Genomic DNA, 22,580 nt, shown 5'->3' on the forward strand with positions numbered 1-22,580 from the left:
CCGTGTTAACTTCACCAGACTACAGATACAATTACCCTAAAAACAAAACAAAAAAAAAAACCCTATCCAGTTGAAGCAACTTGTCCCCAAATTTCAACAAGGGTGCATGTCAGTTAAACTGCTGACTTGTTTACACAGAGTTGAATGTTTGAAAATACGGAATAGGAAACCTCTAAATCAGGGGTAGTCAACCTTGGCTCTTTTATGACTCTTGTGGACTTCAACTCCCAGCTTAGCTGGCTCAGGAATTCTGGGAATTGAAGTCCACGAGTCATAAAAGAGCCAAGGTCGACTACCCCTGCCCTAAATGAAGGGGTTTACAAGAGAGGCCAAAGGCACCCCCATCTCTTGAGGGTCTTTCAGTTAGGGTACAAACTTAACTTGGCTATAGAAATGCAAGTGATGCTTTAAAGTGAGCAGGTGAGGATACTTTTTTTGTGTGTTTTGTTTTTTAAAGCGGATCGCAATCCCTTCCGGTAGGATAGCCTTCCAGCAGCTGTGTTCTGCTTCTAAGATATTATTAATCTGGGTGGATCCTTGGCTGCTGGATCTCTTTAGGCTTGATAAAAACAAAGTTTCGGTCAATGGCAGGGAACTGTCATTGCTAGCTGCAGAAACGATAAGAAATCCAGAACTACAAAAGGATGTGCTGTCTTCCGTTAATATAAATGAGAGATTTGGGCCGTGTAGAATGCTTCTCAAGACTTATTTACAGTACAAGAAGGGTCTCGCGGCGGGAGCTCAGATCTCGCCGGCTTCCCTCTCCTCCGACCTCTTGGAGCGAGATTTGCCATTGGTGCTCTCGTGCCGCCGTTCAGACGAACTCTTCTCTTTCTTCTCCCGGTCCCGAGATTTCTCTCTTGAAGACCGATCCCTAGAGGATCTGAAGTACAAAGTGAGCAACGTTATAATAAAGGAGCCACTACAAAGGCGCCCCAGTTCAAGCTACATGTATACATATATACAAGAAAGGTGGCCAGGAGGTGTCAGTTTTCCTTCCTGGAGCTGGCTAGTTGGTGGGAAAGAAAAAATCGCTTGTCTGGATAGGCAGGAAGGGGTGATGAATCCTCATTCAGCACAAGCTATCTCAACTGGTCTCAAAGGATAAGAATTCAAAGGAATTTTTTTTTTGAAATGTAGTACATCATCCTCAAAGAAATGGCCAAAAGAATAAGTGAATCATAGAAGGACTCTCCAAATAGAATTCAGGTTCCCCACATAGAGCTGTTTTTTTTTAAATTCGTTAACAGAATACTTCAAAATCCAGATTTAAAAGGACACCAATTCTTAAAACTATGAAATTCTCCTAGACAAGAATGCCATTCAGAGGGCACTGGCCTTGAATCACTCTAATATAAATTAATCCCACTCCTCCAACTTTGTAGCAATGGATGGGAGTCAAAAGCAAATTCTTTTATCTCGGGAGTCAAAAGCAAATTCCTTAAAATGGTCACTGAAAAGTAGACCTAAATCTTCATGGCTTCTATCAAGGAGCCATTCATGTTCAGGAAATAAAAAACTGGCGATAAGGAGAAGCATGAAAAAAAGCCTTAGCACCTGAACAGAACGGAGCATCATAATCCTTTCCAAAGTGAGATTTGGTAATTAATAAATTTGCTCCTGTGACTGCTGGGACCACAGCCAGCCTTGCAGAAGAACTAAACATAATTCAGTCTTGTTTTAATTCATTCACATCCTAAGATTCGATGGTGACATCAGCATCAGGGTTTTTTCCTACTCTGCGTCACACCAAACACAAAGGAATTTTATGATAGTCTATACCAGGGGTAGTCAACCTTGGCTCTTTTATGACTCGTGGACTTCAATTCCCAGAATTCCTGGCTGGCTCAGGAATTCTGGGAGTTGAAGTCCACGAGTCATAAAAGAGCCAAGGTTGACTACCCCTGGTCTATACATTATCGCCCATCTTTCAATTTCTTCAACCTAACCGTACTATTATTTGTTCTCTGCTACACATTTTAAATTCCATTTCCAATCTGTACCGGACAGTCTCAAAGATGCCTTTTTTTGTTTTTTTGGCTTCAAAATGCAACTGGACTGTTTTTTGAGGAAAAAGAAGAAGTTTCGCTTCTCATCCAAGAGGCTTCATCAGTTCAACTGATGCAGCTTCTTCTTCCTCAAAAAAACAGTCCAGGTGCCTTTAAAGCAGTGTTTCTCAACCTTGACCATTTTAAGGCATGTGGACTTCAACCCTCAGAATTCCACAGCCAGCAATGCTGGCTGTGGAATTCTGGGAGTTGAAGTCCACATGCCTTAAAATGGTCAAGGTTGAGAAACACTGCTTTAAAGGCATCTTTGAGACAACTATGATCTGGATGACTGAGAATCCCCATAGACAGGCAGCAGACACTGTTCTCCTTCAACGGCTCTCCACGGGAACCAGTGCTATACTATAGTATTAGAAGTTTCCCCTCTGACCCTAAACCCCAGCTTACCAAAGCAGCTCTCCAAGGATGGCTTGGTCAAGGAATCGTTAGGCAAGACAGTTTTATGAATGGCCCAACCTCTCTCCCCTTACGATAATAAATTCACTTGCCCTCTCCTTCTGAGTCCAATCCATACTGCCACCCAGAGAAAAGCACAAACCATGATGTTAGTGCTCAAACAGAGGAGGAGGAGGAAAAAAACAGGAAGAAAAAATAGAGTCAGGAATTCCGAAGGGGGTTAAGAGTCCTTCTTCAGCATCTGTGACTTGCTAACTCAAGTTAGCACTAGCCAACTTGTACACCAGCCTGACTGCTCGTTTCAAGTCTATAAAATGGGAAGCAGGCGATAAGCCTGGATAATTCCACTAATCTGGGGTCCTCACCCAAGTGAGCAATCTCTCCATTTTCTCTCAAGCCTGGTTTATCACGTGGAGATGGAATATGCCATCTTTCAACTGCTAAAAGGTGGGGGAGGACACAAGGTATGAAAGCAGTCCTCGATTTACGACAACTGCGAACAGAATTTCCACTGCCAGGCAAGGCAGCGAGTCACGCCCCATTTTACAACCTTTTCCACCAAGGTTTTTAAACAAACCACTGGCGTTGTTAAGTGAATCAGGGGGTTGTTGAGCAAATCTGGTTTCCCTTTGCTGGAAACAAGCTGGGGAGATCTCAAAATGGTGACCACACAGGACCCCAGAACGCTGCAACTGTCGTAAACGTAAGGCTGCTTGCCAAGCACCCGAATTGTGACTGTGGAGATGCTATGACAGTCGTTAAGTCCGAAGACTCGGTTGCGAGTCACTATTGCCAGCCCGGCTGTCATTTCAAATAGTCACTAAACAAAGGGTCGTTGAGGACTACTTGCGATCGAAATTGTACTTTTGCAACTACAGGACCATAGTCTGAATTCAATTTCATCAATCAGTCTCTTCTCCAGCAGGATGGGCCTCCAAATGAATTAGGATGAATTACGATAAATCTCATCCTCTCTAGCTAGCATATGAAGGGTTATCTAAAGAAGATGACTTTATGGGATACAGAATTATCACTTGTTTTTAATTACAGTATTCCACTGGCTCAGTACGCTGAAGCTGCTGTGGACCTACACTCAAAACAAAGGCATTTTCTGTTCCCAAAATTGTGTCCCAAAAGCTTTACCTGAGAAGGAGTCCTTTTAGACTCAGGTGTAACCTTGCTCCGTGAAATTAAAACAAGGGCCCTCTTCCCGCCAACAACCCCAGTCTTTGACTAAAGCAGTGTTTCTCAACCTTGACAATTTTAAGGCATGTGGACTTCAACTCCCAGAATTCCACAGCCAGCAATGCTGGCTGTGGAATTCTGGGAGTTGAAGTCCACATGCCTTAAAATTGTCAAGGTTGAGAAACACTGGACTAAAGCTTTCGGACTTACATCTCTATTGCAAACGAAAACAAAAAGAGAGGAACCGTCCCACATCCATAAATGTCGTGATTCCTTTATCCAGGATCACCTTTCGTTATCTACTTTTGCACCTGCCAGATACTGTCTCTTTCGAAGACGCTGAATTTTTAAGAAATTGCAGCAGAGGATTGTTTAAAAGAAATAGGACGTTTTGCAATCTTTTATGTCCTCTCCCGGTTTCTGGCATTTCCCATTTTTTCCAGAAAATATTCTCCATGCAATTCTTCCCCCTGGGAGGGGGGGGGGCACTTTATGAGCTATAGCACATTCGCGTTTTCTGAAGTCTTCCCTTACCTGCTCTTTAGAGTAATAGTAATTACAGGGTCTTCCTCATTTCCTAATTGTCCAAACTTCTTTTCTTTAATGTTCATGTTTAAGACAGATTTAAAAAATGAATTTAGTATCTCAACCACGAGTTAATAGTTTCCACACATTTTATAATATCTCTCGTTTTCAATCCTTTCTGTGCAGAGAAAAGAGATAAAATACTCTCTATTTTTCACTCACTCTTCCAACGGGTGAGGTTATAAATCCACTTTATCATTAGATAAATGAGATTTTCAAAGGCGTGTGGTCAACTTGTAAGCGGGGAATAAATTACTTCTCTTAAACTTTTTCCTTCTGTAAGGGATAGAATGGTAAGTATTAAGCGGAATTACTAGGTGCAAACTAAAAACTAAATCCATTCCAACATCATCTCTAAGAACAATATGAGAATCTTTTTTTGTTGTTGTTCCTGAATAGAATTAAACTGTGGTATCAGACCATTAGTTAATTTCTGTGTAAAAGACCACCAGTTTGGGCCAGTTTTTTGCATCCATGTACAGCCCTATCTGAACATTTTTAGAAAGGCTAACAAACACCTTCCTGATAGCAACACGTCATTTACTCACTAAGTGAACAGCATGCCTTTGGCAGAAACGAAAAATGTTCGAAGAAGCAGGGAAGTCGTCTCTTACACTGGGGAAAACGGGATTTGCAGGCCTGGCAAAAGAGTTCAAAATGGCTGCTGGAGCTTGTGGTCTTTTTCACATGGATGAAATCTCTGCCTATTCTAGTCTATTCACAAAGGAGAAAACAAGAGCTCGGCCTTCCTTGCTTCTTTGCATCTTGACAACCACATTTTTTAATCCAACATGTTCCCTGCGGGGGGGGGGGGGCGACTTGGAAACTGGCATCGTTATTTCTAAATGTATCCTGGTTTCCTTTCAGCTTTTAACATGTTTCCTCTGGCTAAACTCCACGCAAAACAAGCCTTTCCCTCCAAGCGGCAGTGAGAATAGGCTGGCCATACTTATGCTTGGAACTCCTGTCTCTGGATCCACGTCGGTGACCCCGACTATGACTTCCGGAACGGCTGCGGTGGCGTCGGTGCCTCTCTCGTTCCCGAGACTTGGAACGGGATTTTCGCTTCTCGCGGGAAAGGGAGCGGGAACGTCGGCGCCTCCGCTCTCGGGATCGCGATCTGCAGTGGGAAGGTGGAAAACAATTCAGCCCAGCCATATCAAAGAGTCTTCCATTAAGAGTAACTGCGTTACCTCACTTTCTTTTCAAATACACACACACACAATTTATGCCCGACTTTTCCTCTAGGAGGAGATAACAAGTGCTTGCCTGTATTTTATCACACAAACTAAGCCAATGTTGTACCTTGAGTACCAAGATACCAAGTACAGTGGTCCTTTGGTACTCAACTGCTTTGAAACTCATTGAATTTGGTACTCAATGTATTTTGACATGACAAATTTATCCTGGTACTCACTGTTTGTTTGGTACTCAACACAAAAGCTAGAACTTGACGGTGTCGGCTGCCTTGTGACTCACTAAATTATTCCTTGTGAGAAAAAACTGTTTGGTACTCATTGTTTTTGGTACCCATCGCACCTCCCGGTACCAATAAATGATGAGTTTTTAAGAAGAGACTGGACAGCCATTTGTCTGAAATGGTGTAGGGTTCCTGCCTGAGCAGGGGGTTGGACTCGATGACTTCCAAGGTCCCTTCCAACTTTATTATTATTATTATTATTATTATTATTATTATTATTATTATTATTATTATTATTATTATTATTATTATTATTATTATTATTCCACTGTATTAAGAGTGCTTTGTTATGGATGAAAAGGCCATCCTTAAGGATCAATACCTTAAGTTCACGGAAAACCAGATTCTATTCTTTCCCCTTTATTCTCTTACAGCATTCAGCAATATACAAATTAAATAATTAATAGCCTCTTTAACAGTTGGCCTTTATTAAGCAATGATTCAAATGATTTTCAGATTAGAGTCTACATAAATTAATGACAGAACTGAGGGGCTTAGTTTTTAACTCCGTGCCCTTTTAGCTCTGCCTTATAGTATTTTTGGATGACTCTATGCATGTGAACCACAATTATACAAAGACTTCTACAAGAAAATCATTGGAATGTACATATGAGACATTACATCCAAAGAGGTTACAACTAAAACTTTGCAAAATGATATTCCAATTGCTTATTGATATCCCTCCAGATATTTTACAAGTCTGCAGAATTTGAAGCCAATGCTTTTGTAGCTTCCACTGCATCACACAAGAACTGCATTCTTTGTTATATACTGTCTCCACATAAAAAAAACCTATAAATTTAAATTTAAGAAAGATTCAACAATTGTATTTTAGAGAATCTCTGTGGAGTTTTCTCCAAAGTGCCAGCTAAAAATGATTTTTGCTCTTCCTCTCTGCTAAAAGGGGATTTTTTATGCCAACATGACAGCATTTGCAGTGGATCTGTGCAGCATTCTAAATAACGGAGTGCGCTGCGTTTTGGAATTGAAAACCCCTTTCAAGTGAGGCTACCTAGCCTCTGTGGGTGGACTGTACTAAAGGCCTCATGTGCCTTTTCAATTGCCTGTGGGCAGGTTAGACCAGGAAAAAAAAAAGAATAATTCAAATTAGTTGAGAACTATTGCTATTCTAAAACCCATGTAGTTACATTGCTGGTCACATAAAGCAATACAGTTCAACATAAACACAAGATAATGTTTGTGTGTCCTAAACATTGTAGACAATTTCTGTTCTAAAGATTGCTGAAGGAGATCACCAAGCTATTGAGCAACTCAACGTTACTTCTATATATCAAAAAGCCATCGTAATTTATAAAAAGCGAACAGCAAGGGTGCCAACCCAATGTAGCTCAATTCAGTGGCAATTTAACAGACGAGTCCTACAACAGGGAGAAATAGTAACAGACTAGGAAGGATTGGGGGACTTTTCTGCTTTTGGGTCTGGAGAAAAGCAGCAAATGGAGAGCTGCCAAAAGCTATCAAGGAGCTCATTTGAGGACCATCACCTCAATGTATATGTACCCTTCACTCACACACATACAATCTCTCTTACCTTCTGCGATCTCGGTTTCTTGATCCAGATCTAGAAAAAAGGAACAGCACTGATTTAAAAGGAGGAGCTGGAGACAGTATGCAAGCTGTGATGACCCAGGGCCCCGAACGGAGGCAAAGCACTTAGCTGGTCAGAACAATTGTCTTTGTAAGCACTGCCAACCTTCACCCAACAGCCCCCACATATGCTGGCACAAGTTCAATAAAAGTCAACGGAGTTAAACAGTTCTTTAAAGTAAAACAGATAACAAACAAAGTATGATCTTTTCCACGCCCAGCTTGCCTGTAACCTGCAAACTGCAAAACTGAAGACAGCAAGGAAAACTCAGCAGGAAACAAACTTGATCCAAAATACAAAGAGTCCAGGTACAAAAGCTCACAGCACAAGAGTTCACGTTTGTTCCCAGCAAATGCCCCACCCCACAGCGTCTCCTTAAATACCTACTCCCCAGGTGTGCCTTGTGGAGTGGGGTGTGACGCTCTCCTCCCGAGAATGTGAGCCTGCCTCCGTTGTTCCCTCCTCCTTTCTGCTCTCCTTGCTCTGGGATCTGATGGGGAGGGGCCTTGCTCCTGGCCTGAGCTCTGCCTGCCCTGTTCCAAACTTGAAGGGCCCTGGCCTGCTTTAGCCTGTTTCTCCCCACAGTCCTCCGAAGCCACAGACACCCCCTCCTGGGCCTCAACAGGGAACTCCATGTCGTCCTCAGAGTCAGGCTCGGACGGAGGCATGACACAAGCATAGTTAGGAACGTGTTCTGATGAAGCAGGATTCTTTGCTCTAAAAAGTGCTGTACACTTTTAAGACCCCAGAAGGTAATACGCTGAAAGGGTCAAGAGTGAATTTGGCAAAGGATTCCAAATTCTAAACAGTAAAGAAACAGATGTCTACTCACTACTTTTCATCTTCTATCAAGCAGCCCTGCTATTCTACTGTTTGAACTCTTACGTTCTTCTTTCTGCTTCCAAATTCTACTGATTTCAGAGGGCCAAAAAGGCACCAACATAGGTTTGCCCTGCCTGGGGACCAAACACAGCCCAGTTTCTACTGTGCCGCTTCTTTGAGATCTTAGCACACCAGAAGACCTCTTATGCCACTGAGTCAGGAAGCCGCACGCTTCTCCTCTGCAATCCCTCACCGTTGTCCCACACGTTCTTCTCGCTCTCTTTCTTCTCTCCTTCTCAACCGGTCTTGATTTCTCTTCTCCTGTTTTTCAGCTACGGTTTTCTAGAGCGAGACAAGAAATGTTGTCAAATATAATTGGGTTCTACATCAAAAGGATTCCAGCAAATAGCAAGGAAGAGTCATTCAAAGACAGTTGGTGACATCATCTTCTCCTATTAGGAGGTCCCTATTTAAGTGACACGTTAAGCTTAAAAGCAGCAATTAAAAGATTAGAAAAAAATACAGCTACTTAAAAGCAACACCATGTAGTTAATATGTAAAAACCACTTAAGACTGTTATCTGACTACATATCAGTATGTCCTGATGTATTTCTGATGTATTGGGTCCACAAATCTCAATAAGCATGACCAATGTTCCCACCAAGAGCTTCCAGATTAAAACCTTTACCGAACCAATAAGCAAATTATGAGGAAGTTGCAGAGATTTAACGTGAAACAGGCAACATATTAATATCAAGGCAAAAGCTGAAGAAAAAGAGGATAATTTGCCAAAATAATTTGCCAAAATATCAAATACTCAAGCATGAAGAAAATGATCCTATGAGAAACTCATTTTTGAGGACCCAAAAGAACTCAGAATGCTAGAAGATCAGAATCTAGAGACTAGCATTCTGATACCAACATTAATGTAACCCTGTTTAGTCTTTAATTTCTTTACCAGGAAAGAACATGATGCCTCTCACAGACTGCAGAGTCCAAAACTGGAGGCAAGGCAGGACAGAAACATCAGCCACACAAAGTGTTGGTTTTATATACAGCATCTTAAGTTACCCCTTAAAATGAGAAGTATAGGAAGTGTTTATTTAGAAGATTAATAGACTTCCCTGTTGATAACGACAAGTTTCTGATTTCAACCTACGGATTTATCCCATGGACAAAGGCAACAATTAAATAGGAGCGTCAAATTTGTTAATCCTAATAAACAAATCTGACTCACACAAGCCTGTTTACTTAATGACAACCATGCAGCTACATAAAACATCTCACCTCAATGAGGTCATTTCACACATACATTACAGTATTAAGAATTTTACTTAGCAGAGAAAAGGAGAGAAAAATCAAGTTACACACACACATGAACTTAATTGTGTGAACGTGAAACTATCCTTACTCTGTAGGATTGTCTGACATAGGCTATTCACCCATTCTAAGTTTTAAAGAACAAGAGACAGTTCAAACACTGATTTACCTAGACCAGGGGTAGGCAACCTTGGCTCTTTTATGACTCGTGGACTTCAACTCCCAGAATTCCTGAGCCAGCCATGCTGAGGGGAAAGGGAGAGGTTTCCAAGCTGAGCCATGCTGGCTCAGGAATTCTGGGAGTTGAAGTCCATGAGTCATAAAACAGCCAAAGTTGCCTACCCCTGACTTAGACCAATATTGTGTCTACCCAATTGTTAAAATCAAAACTGTCCAGGATGATTTTAAGGCTCTTTTCATACAAGAGTACTTTACCCCTGAGTAACTACAGCCCTTACCCGCAACTGGTCCAATTTCTCGCGGATCTGAATGAAGCCCAAATGCAATTTGCCCCCAAAATGATCAGCCAGACGACGATCGTTGTCATGGAGACCGAGGTATGCAGAACAAACCTCGCAAACACGCAGCTTCTGCTGCTGGAAACTGGATGCAGGCATAGAATTACGGTATTCCTCCTAGATCAGAAGATCAGAAATAGGTTAAAATGAAAACTCCCATCACTCACCTTTCTGACTTCCTTCCCCCCACCTTAGCCAATGACTCATTATTACCTTGCCTAAGTGCAACACGTCACAAATAACACTAGAGACACCCATCTAATATAGTAAAGCTGCATTAGTCAAAAAAGGAAGATCAACGTTGCAATTTCCTTCTCCGTTTTTCGATAGAGGTAATCCCGTCTCGCTTGGTTAGTTACATCCTAGGCTTAAAAAGCAGTAAATCCAAGCAGTAAATCCACATATTCAGTTCAGAAAGAACAAACCTCCGCCTCTTTCTTCTTTGCACGGACTTTGTCCACTTCCATCAGGATCTTCTGGGATTCATCCACATTCCCTTCAGCTCCTAGCTGCTCAGCTTTAGCCAGAAGCTTCCCAATGTCTTCGTTGAGTTCGTGCACTTTCTCTGCCTAAAGAATGGACATGGGTTTGGGGTCATTTGTTTGACTGAAGAAAATTTATACGACTCACTCTCAGTGACTCCAAGCAGCTTACAAAGATAAGAACCCAATAGAAAAACAATTAAAGCAATATTTCCCCCCACCCCAATAATCCCCCAGCGACAACAATCAAACCCACAAATGGATGTTGGTCATACTTCCAAGCAAGTGGATTTTTTTTTTTTTTATCATCCAAGGTGGGATATATCCCCTCTTTAGGGCTCAGTGCCATTCCTAAACCTGGAATGCCATGTCAGGGGATCTGCATCAAAATAATAGCTAGGTCAAGGACTTAAAATCAAATCAAACCAATTTTAGTGTAAGTTAAACAAAAGTCCAACTCATCTATCTTAAATGTGATTCATGGGATCGCACCCTAATAATTTTCTGTCACATTAAACCGACTGTTTGAACCGACTGCAACTTTGAAAGGACTCAGGGTAGCATCATACATCCCAGGTGGAAGGCATTTTATGTTTAGAAGTTCTGGCATGAAACAGGTTTAAGAGAAACCACGTTCATTTTTAATCTCCTGCTTCAACCACTGCATCTCTGGTTTTGTAATGAATTTTAGCACTGGCAGAAAGCCATGAGACAAAAGTTAACTGGTAAGTAAAGCCATTGTTATATAATGTAAAAGCACACGTGCTTGGTTTATTTATTTAGCATGGGAAGCATGAATAGAACAGATAAGCAATTCTCCACACAACCTCATGGATAAACTAATGTTATCCCTAATGTAAATACTAAAGAGCAGCTATGCTGTTTATTTGACCTTTAAATCTAAATTCTATCTTTCTAAAGGAATTTCAAAGTGGCTTGAAGAGGGACTTCATGCTTACAACATCTATGGTATTTCCAGCTCTTAAGTTATCTCAGATGTCTTCACACAGATGTTAAGCCTAGATTGACACTAAAACAACGTATGAACCTACAGGATCCCTAAGACCACCTAGATGAGTTTTGCCCAATCAATTGTATAGATCAGAGGTCCACAACCTTTGGGGCACCAGGGACCGGTTCCACGGAGAAAGGTTTTCCCCGCAGATCGGAGAATGTGTGGTTTTGTGTGCTGCTCGCATCCCACAGATGGGGCTTTGCTTGTTTGGGTGGACCAGTTGCTGGCATGCTGCAGCCCAATACTGGTCCACAGACCGGGAGTTGGGGACCCTTGGTATAGATAACCACCAGAAGCCTTGCACAACAGCCAGTTAATTTATGAATTTCAAGAGTCTCGGCATTTTACCAAGAGCACAACTGCACAACAGAAATACCTTTGCAGCCACTTCAGCGCTGATCTCCTCCTGGGTTTCTGCAAGTCGTTTTTTAGCCAGTTCTGTTCTTCTATCACACTCAGCAATGAAAGATTCCAAGTGATCCATCGCCTGTTTGTATAGAAACAAGACAGTGCTAATGTTAGAAAGCCAGTCCTTACACATCCTTATTTCAGTGATAAAAATCAAGGGATGAAGGCGGCATGAAAGGCCCAATTTGAAAATGCTTCTCTTCAATGCAGACCTTATTTCTCTTTACTTTTTTTAAAAAAAATATTTTTTGGGTTGTTTTACAATAACAAGTTCCAGTGCCTGGTGTACAACGTCTTGGTTTATATATTTGGAAAAAAAACCCCACAATAGTTAATTAACAGTCAATAACGATTCTCCAGGCAAAAAAAGAACATCATGGCTTCAAAATCTAAGGGACTGGTTTGGACAAAACTCAGCAGCACTTTTTCGTGCGGCTGATAAAAACAGGATCGCCAACGTCTGATAACAAATATGGCACAAGAAGGATTGATATTGATAATTCCATAATTGGTATATTAATTAATATTATACTTATTTGATCTTCCCTTCTCCCAATTGTATTCTCCTTCTTCCACCTTAAACAAATATAATTCTTAATATTTTCAATGTATAAATGATTAAATATAGACATTTTTTCATATTTGTACAGATAATGATAACATCTATGTATAACTTTTTTTTTAATCGGCTTGTATTATTCTTATAAAAATCATCTCATGAGATGAATTTCTCTTTACTTCTTGTTGTCAACAAGCCACTTCAAAAAAAGGTAATTAAAGAGACGGAAACGAGAGATTTTCTTCTGAAGAACTGGAGATATGGCTTATGAAACTTTCCCTCACACCTAAAATAACGACCTAACAATGTTGCAGCCCCATTATTACAATTTTATAATATCGGTTTAGGGTTAGCAAGAATAGAACGGAAAGGGGAACACGCTTAGGTGAAAGTTTAGCTTTTAAAGGATTCAGATTCTCTCCAAAGTTGACACGGATAACCAACTTTTAAATCATACTATTTGGAATTTGAAGAGGCTAAACTTAGGAGCAGGATGAACTACCGGATCAATACAGGTAGTCCTCGACCTGCAACCGTTCATTTAATGACTGTTCAAAGTTGTAACAGCACTGGAAAAAGTTACTTATGACCGTTTTTCACAATTACGACCGCAGCAGCATCCCCATGGTCACGTGATCAACTTTCGGACGCTTGGCAACTGGTTCATATTTATGACCGTTGCTGTGTTCTTGGGGGGGGTGTATGTGTGTGTCATACGATCATCTTTTGTGACCTCCTGACAAGCAAAGTCAATGGGGAAGCCCGATTCATTAACAGCCGTGTTAATAACAACTGCAGCAACTCAACAACTGTGGCAAGAAAAGTCATAAAATGGGACAAAACCTATTGAACAAATGTTTCCCTTAGCAACAGAAATTTGGGGGTCAATTGTGGTCGTAAATTGATGACTTCCTATAGTCCCCACTCTTCTATGGAGCAGGGGTTGATCTGCAACCGATCTGTACAGAACCAAAGCATTTTGGATTATCGACACTGACCATAACATATGCTAGAACAGTGGTTCTCAACCTGTGGGTCGGGACCCCATTTGGGGTCGATCGACCATTTCATGGGGGCCGCCAAGCAAGGCTGTCCACCATTTTTTTGTCCGCCATTTTTTTTGTCCGCCATTTTTTTTCCCTTTTCCGGCGGGTGCCTTACCTCCCTTGGGCTGGGCTAGCTGGTGGTCGGCCTGCTCCGTCTCTGCCGCTTGCTAGATACGCCTCGGCCGGCGCAGGGGGCGGAACCACGCATGTGCGGCGCTCCCGGGCAGGGAAAGTCCTCGACTTACGACCGGTCGGGTAGTCCTCGACTTACGACCGGTTTAGTCCTCGACTTACGATCGGTTGGGGTCGCGGCATTAAAAAGGTTGAGAACCACTGTGCTAGAAGTTAACCCGTTAAGAGCTCTGCCCGACTGAAAAAACTGCAGCCTGTGACAAGCACAGAATAATTTGCACTGTCTTCAGTCTGCAGAAAAGCCCTTGAAGCTTCCTAGCATAATTTAGTTGTAAATGACTACCTTTTTTATTCATCTCGTTACAATAAAGTGTGTAACATTAAGTAACAGCCACAGAGGTGCACAGCCACGAACCTGCTCAATGTTTTGCCCAGGTGACACAGCACTTATGCCTACTGCAATAATGGTACACAACAGAGATATCAAACAGCTGCTTGAATCCGTTTATTATTGTCAAAATATGGAGCACTTACATCCAGCTCAAAGAACAGGTCTCTCTCTTTACTTGCAATCTCGTAATCTGCTCTCAGCGCCAAATCATGAATCTTGGTACACTCTCCAAGGTCCATACGCTATTGAAGGGAAAAAAAAGGATAGGAGACAATATCATCTGAAAATCCAGCATATTACCATAAGCAAAACATAAAATTAGTGATTAGCAAATGAATCAATTATAATGATATGTCAGCTGCTCAACTTGTTTCCTATTCCAAAGATCATCATACAGATTAGATATTCCAGTGCAAAACAGCCATAAACATACCGGGAAGCCTCAATACTTATAAAATGCAGGATCGTACAGCACAATGTTAGAGTTCCTTTAGGATGTATACTTCTCATTTCAGATCATCTAATTAGAGCACTCGATAATATAGAGAATCACTTTTGAAAATGACCCCAAAGCTTCATGTGGCCCAAACAAGTGACATCATATTACAAAGGGCTGCATATCTGCTTCTGGCACTGAAAAAAGTTATGACTAGTTTTCTTTCTTATGATCAGTGCACCATCCCCATGGTCACGTGATCAAAATTCATGAGCTTGGCAACTGGATCCTATTTTTATCATGGCTGCAGTGTCTGTCCCAGGGTCACGTGATCCCAATGGGGAAACCATATTCACTTCACTGTGGCAAGAAAAGCCATAAAATGGGGGGGACTCAATTGTCTCGCTTAAGCAACAGAAAATTTGGGCTCAGTTGCGGCCGTACGTTGAGGATGTGCCTGTGCCTCTACTGGTAAATCTGGGGAGTGGCAATTAAATATACTGAAGGGAGCAGGCTGAGGAATGAGCGCTGAAATAAAAGAGGGACCCCAAGATGAGTGGGGTGAGGAAGGGGACTTACCGTCCCTGCCAAGATATCGTGAGGACAACAGTCCAGAAGATGGCTCTTGCAGACCCGTTCATCTGTAAACTTCACCCTTTGTCTGGTTTCATCTCCTGAAATTCATTTTTGGTTACAAATATGAAATATTGTTACATGTTGATGAAGCACGGTAAATTACGGTACGTTTAATTTTGCCTCATTACGCAGATAAAAATCATTCACGAACCCCAGAACTGATCAGAAAATTATAAAAACGTAAGTTAGATTTTTTTTTCTTTCTTTCACAGCTGAGAATCAAACTATGCACAGCATTTCATATCAGGTGCACCACTTACTAAGTATGGTGTTGACCATAATTACATCCGTAGTCAGATAGTTACATAAAAATACACAATCTGGGTCCAGACCCACAAATGATCTTTTCTACAAAGAAAGCAAAGGTTCGGAAAACCAAAACCCATTTTAGCTGAAGGCCGTGAATCACACTCAGAAATTTTACTAGGTAGCCATTTATGAATCAAGTGTCTTTTCATTAAGTACTGCTGATTCATACGTATTAACACACATTGAATGTCTAAAGGCCACCAAAATGTTCTCTAAAAAGTGATTATCTTCTGCCTCCCCTTTCCCACCCTCATTCGGGAGCCATTTAAAACAAGCAAAAAAAAAAAGTTAGTTGATACACACTGCGAGCTCCAACACATACTATACCCATCTGCATTCTTCAAGACCTCAGCTGCAGAATTTTATGCCCGCTGTTGAAAAGTTTTAAAGGAAAAGTTTTCTTGCCCAAACCTGCAGTAAGGAAGTCAGGGGAATGATACATAAAAGGTAAAGGCAAAGTGGTAATGGTATGTGACAATTGTTCTTAAAAAAGCTAGTCTGTGTATGACTATAGATCAGGATTTGCATCCGGTTGTGTCTACTGAAAATGGTTTTTTTTTTTTCCTCTTTCCTTCTTTTCTAAACTATACTTTTAAAGTTACTTGTGAAAAAAAGCAGCAAACACTTTTGTTTTTTGTTATAACAGCTTTAAAAATTGGTTGTGACTCACGGCTCGATGAACATGAGGCTTTTCTGCAACTCCCTTGCAGATTGATGTAGGCAGGCAAAGATACACTGAACCTTTATAAATAAAATAGAGGGGCCACAATTGTTCAGTTTGTATGAAATAAAAATATGGGAAGCAATTAAAAAAAAACAACTCAAATACACAAAGAAAGAACAAGCACTTTATTCATTTACGAAACCAAGTGCAAAAAGTTATCGGTAGGGTTTTTGCAAATGGGCCAGACTTTCAGTAGGGAAGCAGATACAAACCTTGTCAGGAATGCACAGCTTTTTAGGGGAAATATATATATATATTTTCCGGGGCACATACTAAAGTCCTGTTTCCATGCAGAACAGGCCTACCTTCGTGTTTTTACCCACGAAGCATTACGTCTACAGGCGAGTCTACAAAAGAAAAGCCTCACCATGTAAAACCAGAAAAGTCGGGCTTTCAACTCACGAGGCAGAGTTCTAGCCGACGTATCTGGGGTGTAAAGCCTTGTTTTAGAGGGCAGCTCCAATTGTCCAAGTTATAAAAAATTAGTGTAATATGTATTCCCTGCCAATGCTTTCCAGAAAGCCTTATAAATGTACAGCATAGACCAAATCTTATGTTACTTCCAAAGCTCGATTGTCCCCCTCATACCATCTGTACCCGTGTTTTATATTACTGAACAGATGTTTCCAGGCATCAGATGTTACATCAAGAACCCTACCACCTGCTTGAGCAGGTAGCTGGACTCGGGTAGCAAGAAGATGCGATGACGCAGGTGTCAGGGACTTGTCTATCCTGCTTGAGCACCTGTCACCAGAAGCTACTCTGAAGACCATTGTGTCACCCATGTTACCAGGACCGACTTTTACGCTGGCCAGGCTGCTGCACTGCCAAACTGGCCTGACTGGTTTGCCTTTCGGCTGGCTTTGTTTTGCTATGCTAATTAGTTTCCTTTTGCTAAAGATGGCCTGAATAACTAAACAAGAACTTTGCCAAAGGCTAAAGTCCATTTCTGGATATTCTGTTGCCACCATGCCTGCTGGAAAGGGCATCAGAAGGGACAGTGAGACAGCAGCTCTCCCTGATCTTTCCTCCCCCGCCAACATTTCACCATACAGGTAGTCCTCAACTTACAACCCTTCCTTGAGTGAGACCGGTTGAAGTCATAACGGCACTGAGGACTTACAACCCTTTTTCACACTTACAACTGTAGCAGCATCCCCAGGGTTAGGTGATCAAAATTCAGATATTTTGGCAACTGGCTCATATTTATCACCGTTTGCCGGATCACGTGATCCCCTTTTGCGACCTTCTGACAAGCAAAGACACTGGGGAAGACAGATCCACGTAACAAACCCGTGTTACTAATTTAATAACGGCAGCGATTCACTTAACAAGTGTGGCAAAGAAAGGTCGTAAAATGGGGCAACTTTTATGAACAGCTGTCTTGCTTGGCAATGGAAATTCTGGGCTCAATTGTGGTCGTAAGTCGAGGACTACCCGTATACACTGCCTCTGGATTTGGAAGCTCTGCTTAGCTGGCACATTTAACGCCAAGTCAAGCAGCAGAGGAACCCTTCCTCTTTTCAAGTTACATTCCCCTTCCGCAACCAGGAGCCTTGACTGATGGACTGACTGATGGTTACATTTTTTACCACATCCATCACCCTGATAAGCTGACTTTTCCTCCCCCCCCCCCCGCGGAGAAAGACAATTTTATTTCTCCAATTTATTTCTTCAATTTAGATAGCTGGGGATGCAGATCAAACCCCCAGGCTCGCATTTTAGGCTGAGCAGGGTTTTTCCCCCCCTCTCCCCCCAGGTAGAACCAACGGCAGGGCTCAAGCCAGCTAACCTGTGAAATAACAAAGCCCCAAATAATAACGTAAAAATAAATGTCTTTTTTTTTCTTTTCTCTTTTTCCAATTCTTAAAAAAAAGGAAGGGCTCAGCCGCTGATCCTCCCTCCACACAGCCTTCCCCAGCCCTGAAAGCCCTCAGGGATTAATCCTCGGGGGGGGGGGGACCCCAGAATTAACAGCGCTGCTTACCTGTGTGGTATTATTATTTTTGGGAAGGAGATATCTATCTATCTGTCTGTCTGTCTGTATATGTGTGTGTATATATATATACACATATACACACACATATACATATATATATCCTAAATTTTTGGATTGCTAACAAAGAATTAAAGCGGATTTCTTCCTCTCATATTTGGCCCAACAGGGTGCATCAAAAAACCCACTCAAGATAGATAGATAGATAGATAGATAGATAGATAGATAGATAGATAGACAGACAGATAATGTATAGATAGATGTTTTAAAAACTTCCTGGTGGTCTTACATTTTTTGTACTTGCTAACATGAGTTTACCCAGGAATCACCTTTTTATTTTTAGAATACTTAATAATAGATAGATGTGTATATATATACACATACATACATACACACACATATATGATAAAAGCAATAACTTTATTACTTTCCTCTTGGTGATCGATATTTATTGGTTTTATCATGGATTTACCCAAGAGTCGAATTTTTAGCTTTATAACACGCATATATATATATATATACATATACATGTAAATATATCTATATCTATATCTACGTATCTATCTATCTATCTATCTATCTATCTATCTATCTATCTATCTATCTATCTATCTATAGATATATATATCTCCCCCTCCCCAAAATAATAATAATATAATAATATATATGGGGGGGGGAGTTGCTCAGAGAAGCGACAGCTGCCTGTCCCTGTCAGGGGCGGAAAAGCACCTCGTCCTGCCAAGCAGGGGAGCCAAAGGGGGTCGTGAGGGGGGGAGGGGAGGGGGCGACGCGACGCGAAGGGCGACGAAAAGAGGGGAGGCGGCGGGTCGCCTCGTCCAGGCCTCGCCTCGAAACCGTCCACGCCGGGCCCGAGGCGCGCGGCCTTCCTTCCTTCCTTCCTTCCTTCCTTCCTGCAGGCCCCCGCCTCGCCCGCCACAACTCACCGTCCCGGGCCGTGCCCATCAGCTGGTCGAGCAGCGCTCGCATCTGGGCCTGGGCCGACATGGCGGCGGCGGCGGCGGAGGGACTCTCGCGTCTCCTTGGAAACGGCGGGGAGGGGGGGGAAAGAGAGAGGGAGGGAGGCCCGGCGCGAGCCTGCCCCCGGCGCGAGCGGCTCTTAACGGCCTGCTGGCGTCGCCTGCCGCCGCAAGGCACGATGGGAGGAGGAAGGAAGAGGGCGGAGCGACAGAGACAGAGAGAGAGAGAAAGGAGCAGGAAAGACGGAGACGACGGCGAAGGGTGACGTCACCGCGCTCGGCCGCTTCCACGCCCGGCGAGCGAGGCACGCTGGGAGCGGAGGTCGACGCCTAGAGGCAAGATGGCCGCCTTCCTGGCCCAGAGGCTTTCGGGAGTTGTAGTTCCGGCTCTGTTCTGTTTCCCCCCCCCCCAGTGCCTTCTGGCTGGGGGAAATGGCGGAGTTGAACTTCACACGTCTTCAAATTTGCTAAGTGGGAGACTGCGAATGCGTTAAGGAAGGCAGCCAGGGGTGCCTGGTTTAATCAATCATAGTAAATACAGCTTTTGAGGGCTGTATGCAACGAAATCTCATTTCAACGTATGCCGATTAGTGTACATTTCAAAGTGACAATAAAGTTATCAATTCTGTTCTGTTGTGTTGACTTGGCCAGGATTGTGCAGTAGGAACCCAACCAAGAATCAGCTTCTTGGTTAATTTCATACAACACGTTTAAAAAAAATGTTGAAAGAAGGACAGAGAGATAGCTTTTTATTCTAGGTCAGGGGTTCCCAACCTTTTCTATACCCCACACCCCTAGAATGCTTCTGATATATTCTTGCACCCCTTATAAAAGTTCAAAATAACAGCAACGAATTATGCATATACACTATAATTTTGAAAACCCAAGTTTTCCCACCCCCTGGAATATCATCTCGCACCCCTGGTTGGGAACCCCTGTTCTATTTTATAGCAAAGGAAAGGGCAGCCCAGCCAAAGCGGTGGGGGTACTCAAGTTGAGCTAATACAAGTAGCCCTCAACTTACAACACTTCATTTAGTGACCAAAGTTACAACAGCATTGAAAAAAGGGACTTATGACCCTTTTTCACACGACCATTGCAGCATTCCCCACGATCACATGATCAAAATTCAGACGCTTGGCAACTGACTCATATTTATGACGGTTGCAGAGTCCTGGGGTCACGTGATCCCCTTTTGCGAACTTCCAACAAGCAATCATATTACTAATTTAACAAACTGCCATGATTCACTTAACAACTCTGGCAAGAAAAGTCGTAAAATGGGGCAAAACTCACTTAACAAATGTCTCACTTAGCAATGAACATTTGGGGCTCAATTGTAGTCGTAAGTTGAGGACTGCCTGTATATTTCTGCTTGCTGGACTAGTGGTAGAGTCTCATAAACCCGTATCTTACAATGTGTAGCTCTGATTTTAGACAGCAGAGGTCACTAAGCATTTACACGTCTCCAAGCATCATTCAGCAATCAGTGAGGACAAATTATACTTATTACCGCATAAACTTTCTGTAAACCAGTGGTTCTCAACCTGTGGGTCGGGACCCCATTTGGGGTCGATCGACCATTTCGTGGGGGTCGCCAAGCAAGGCTGTCCGCCATTTTTTTTGTCTGCCATTTTTTTCCCCTTTTTCGGCGGGTGCCTTACCTCCCTTGGGCTGGGCCAGCTGGTGGTCGGCCTGCTCCATCTCTGCCGCTTGCCAGCTACGCCTCGGCCGGCGCAGGGGGCAGAACCACGCATGCGCGGCGCTCCCGGGCAGGGAAAGTTCTCGACTTACGACCAGTTTAGTCCTCGACTTACGACCGGTTTAGTCCTCGACTTACGACCGGTTTAGTCCTCGACTTATGACCGGTTTAGTCCTTGACTTACGACCGGTTGGGGTCGCGGCATTAAAAAGGTTGAGAACCACTGCTGTAAACTGTCAAAAAGTCCCTGCTGGAGGTTTGTGGAAAATCATTCTCAGTTTACAAAAATGTAAGATAGCCATCTCTAACATAGAGTTTCCCAGATCAGCATCTCTCAACTAAGATGAACTGGGAACTATGGACCCAACTGGCTGGGGATGATGGAGACTGTAATCTAATTGGTGGCCAACACCAATCTTGAAATCTTGAAATGGGAGAGGGAATCTCAGATTCTAGCCCAGAATTTTGAATGTACTCACTTCACTTCAGCCACAGGTTTAGATCCAGCAATACTTTTAACGAACTGTATTTTTTTTTTTGGTCTCAGTCATTTAGTGTTATTCTCTTAAGCGATTAAGCATGTAATTGTGCTAGAAAGTAATTATGATTCTGGGGTGGCTTAAATGACTTCTCTGATTCAGCTTGGTAAACCAATGGACAGTGGAACAGGAAGAAGCGAGCAGCTTCTGGATCAGAAAACTCATCTACCCATAGAGGGACTAGACTTTATCCTTACTTGAGACAAGCTTCAATTAAGGTAAAAGAAGCACCTTCCAGTTCTAGATTGACTACATCTACCATTGAGAGGGACCACTGGGTCTTAGGATATAGCCTTTCCAAGCTCGCTGCCTTCTGAATGTGTGGGCTTCAACTGTAGAATTTCTCTACCAGCTTGGCTCTTGTAGAGAATTGTGGCGAAATCTACATATCTAGAAAGCCTGGAGGCAAATAGACAAGTTGGAAGGAATTGATGTTGCTCTCAAGTCACATCCGAGCCTAACTTGAGCAAAATTAGAAAGTAGCTGCGTTCATGCATCCTGCCAACCATGGGGTGTTCGATTATGAACCTACTACTGCTTTCTCACAGCCTGCTCTATCATGAGAGGTTTGTTTGTTTGTTTAGTATTTCAATGTCAAGGTTGGCAACTCTGGAGAACTTACGGATAAAAGTTACTTCCTGATTAAACATGTTGTGTGAACACTGCAGTGAGGTTTTTGGACCTAGTTCCTGTCCAGAGAGCTCTCTTTCTCCTTCGATTTTTCTCACTGTCCATCTTTTCAGCCATTCTTTTGCTTTGTGATCTCAGGGCCCCCCAAAATAGCAACCGGGAGTGGGGTGAGGGACTTCTACTTCACCCTAAATGTGGACTGTGCCTCTTCTTCTTGGCCTCCATGCCAAAAAAAAAAAAAAATCAATAGCTCCAATATGTTAGCACTCCAAACGGGCTCCAATATTACACGGCCATTAGCCCAACGAGCACTTAAGTTATCTTCTGCCCATTAGGCGGAACACCAGGTTGTACCTTTTCACATGCTTGTATTCACCGGCATAACAAGGACATAACAAGTGCACGGAACTCTGAGAGGAGTTACGGAGGATTGAGCATAAATTGCCCGTTTTTTTTATTGGTACCTTTGAGTTTGCCATATTGGATCACAAGGAAGGCTGAGCCAAGAAGAAGGGATGCTTTCAAATGATGGTGTTGGAGTCCCTTGGACTGCAAGCTGAGAGGACAGACGCCAAAGCGGACACTCCAGTACTTTGACCGCCTAATCTGAAGAG

The 22,580-nt window shown here is 42.6% G+C and overlaps 1 protein-coding gene across 1 annotated transcript; it reads right to left on the reverse strand.

Annotated features, from left to right (window-relative positions):
* Positions 1-443: 443 nt before the first annotated feature.
* Positions 444-19,159, reverse strand: LUC7L (LUC7 like). The gene is made up of 10 exons (XM_015819247.1): positions 19,063-19,159; positions 15,033-15,127; positions 14,161-14,259; positions 11,858-11,968; positions 10,410-10,553; positions 9,925-10,101; positions 8,400-8,488; positions 7,268-7,297; positions 5,185-5,355; positions 444-883 (listed from the first exon to the last, which is right to left on the reverse strand). Exons 1-10 carry the CDS (start codon positions 19,121-19,123, stop codon positions 742-744), a joined length of 1,119 nt encoding a protein of 372 aa, XP_015674733.1. The 5' UTR covers positions 19,124-19,159; the 3' UTR covers positions 444-741.
* Positions 19,160-22,580: the final 3,421 nt, after the last annotated feature.

This window comes from Protobothrops mucrosquamatus, unplaced genomic scaffold, assembly GCF_001527695.2.
Source record: "Protobothrops mucrosquamatus isolate PMUCROS unplaced genomic scaffold, P.Mucros_1.0 scaffold880, whole genome shotgun sequence".
In the NCBI taxonomy this organism is placed as follows: Eukaryota; Metazoa; Chordata; class Lepidosauria; order Squamata; family Viperidae; genus Protobothrops; species Protobothrops mucrosquamatus.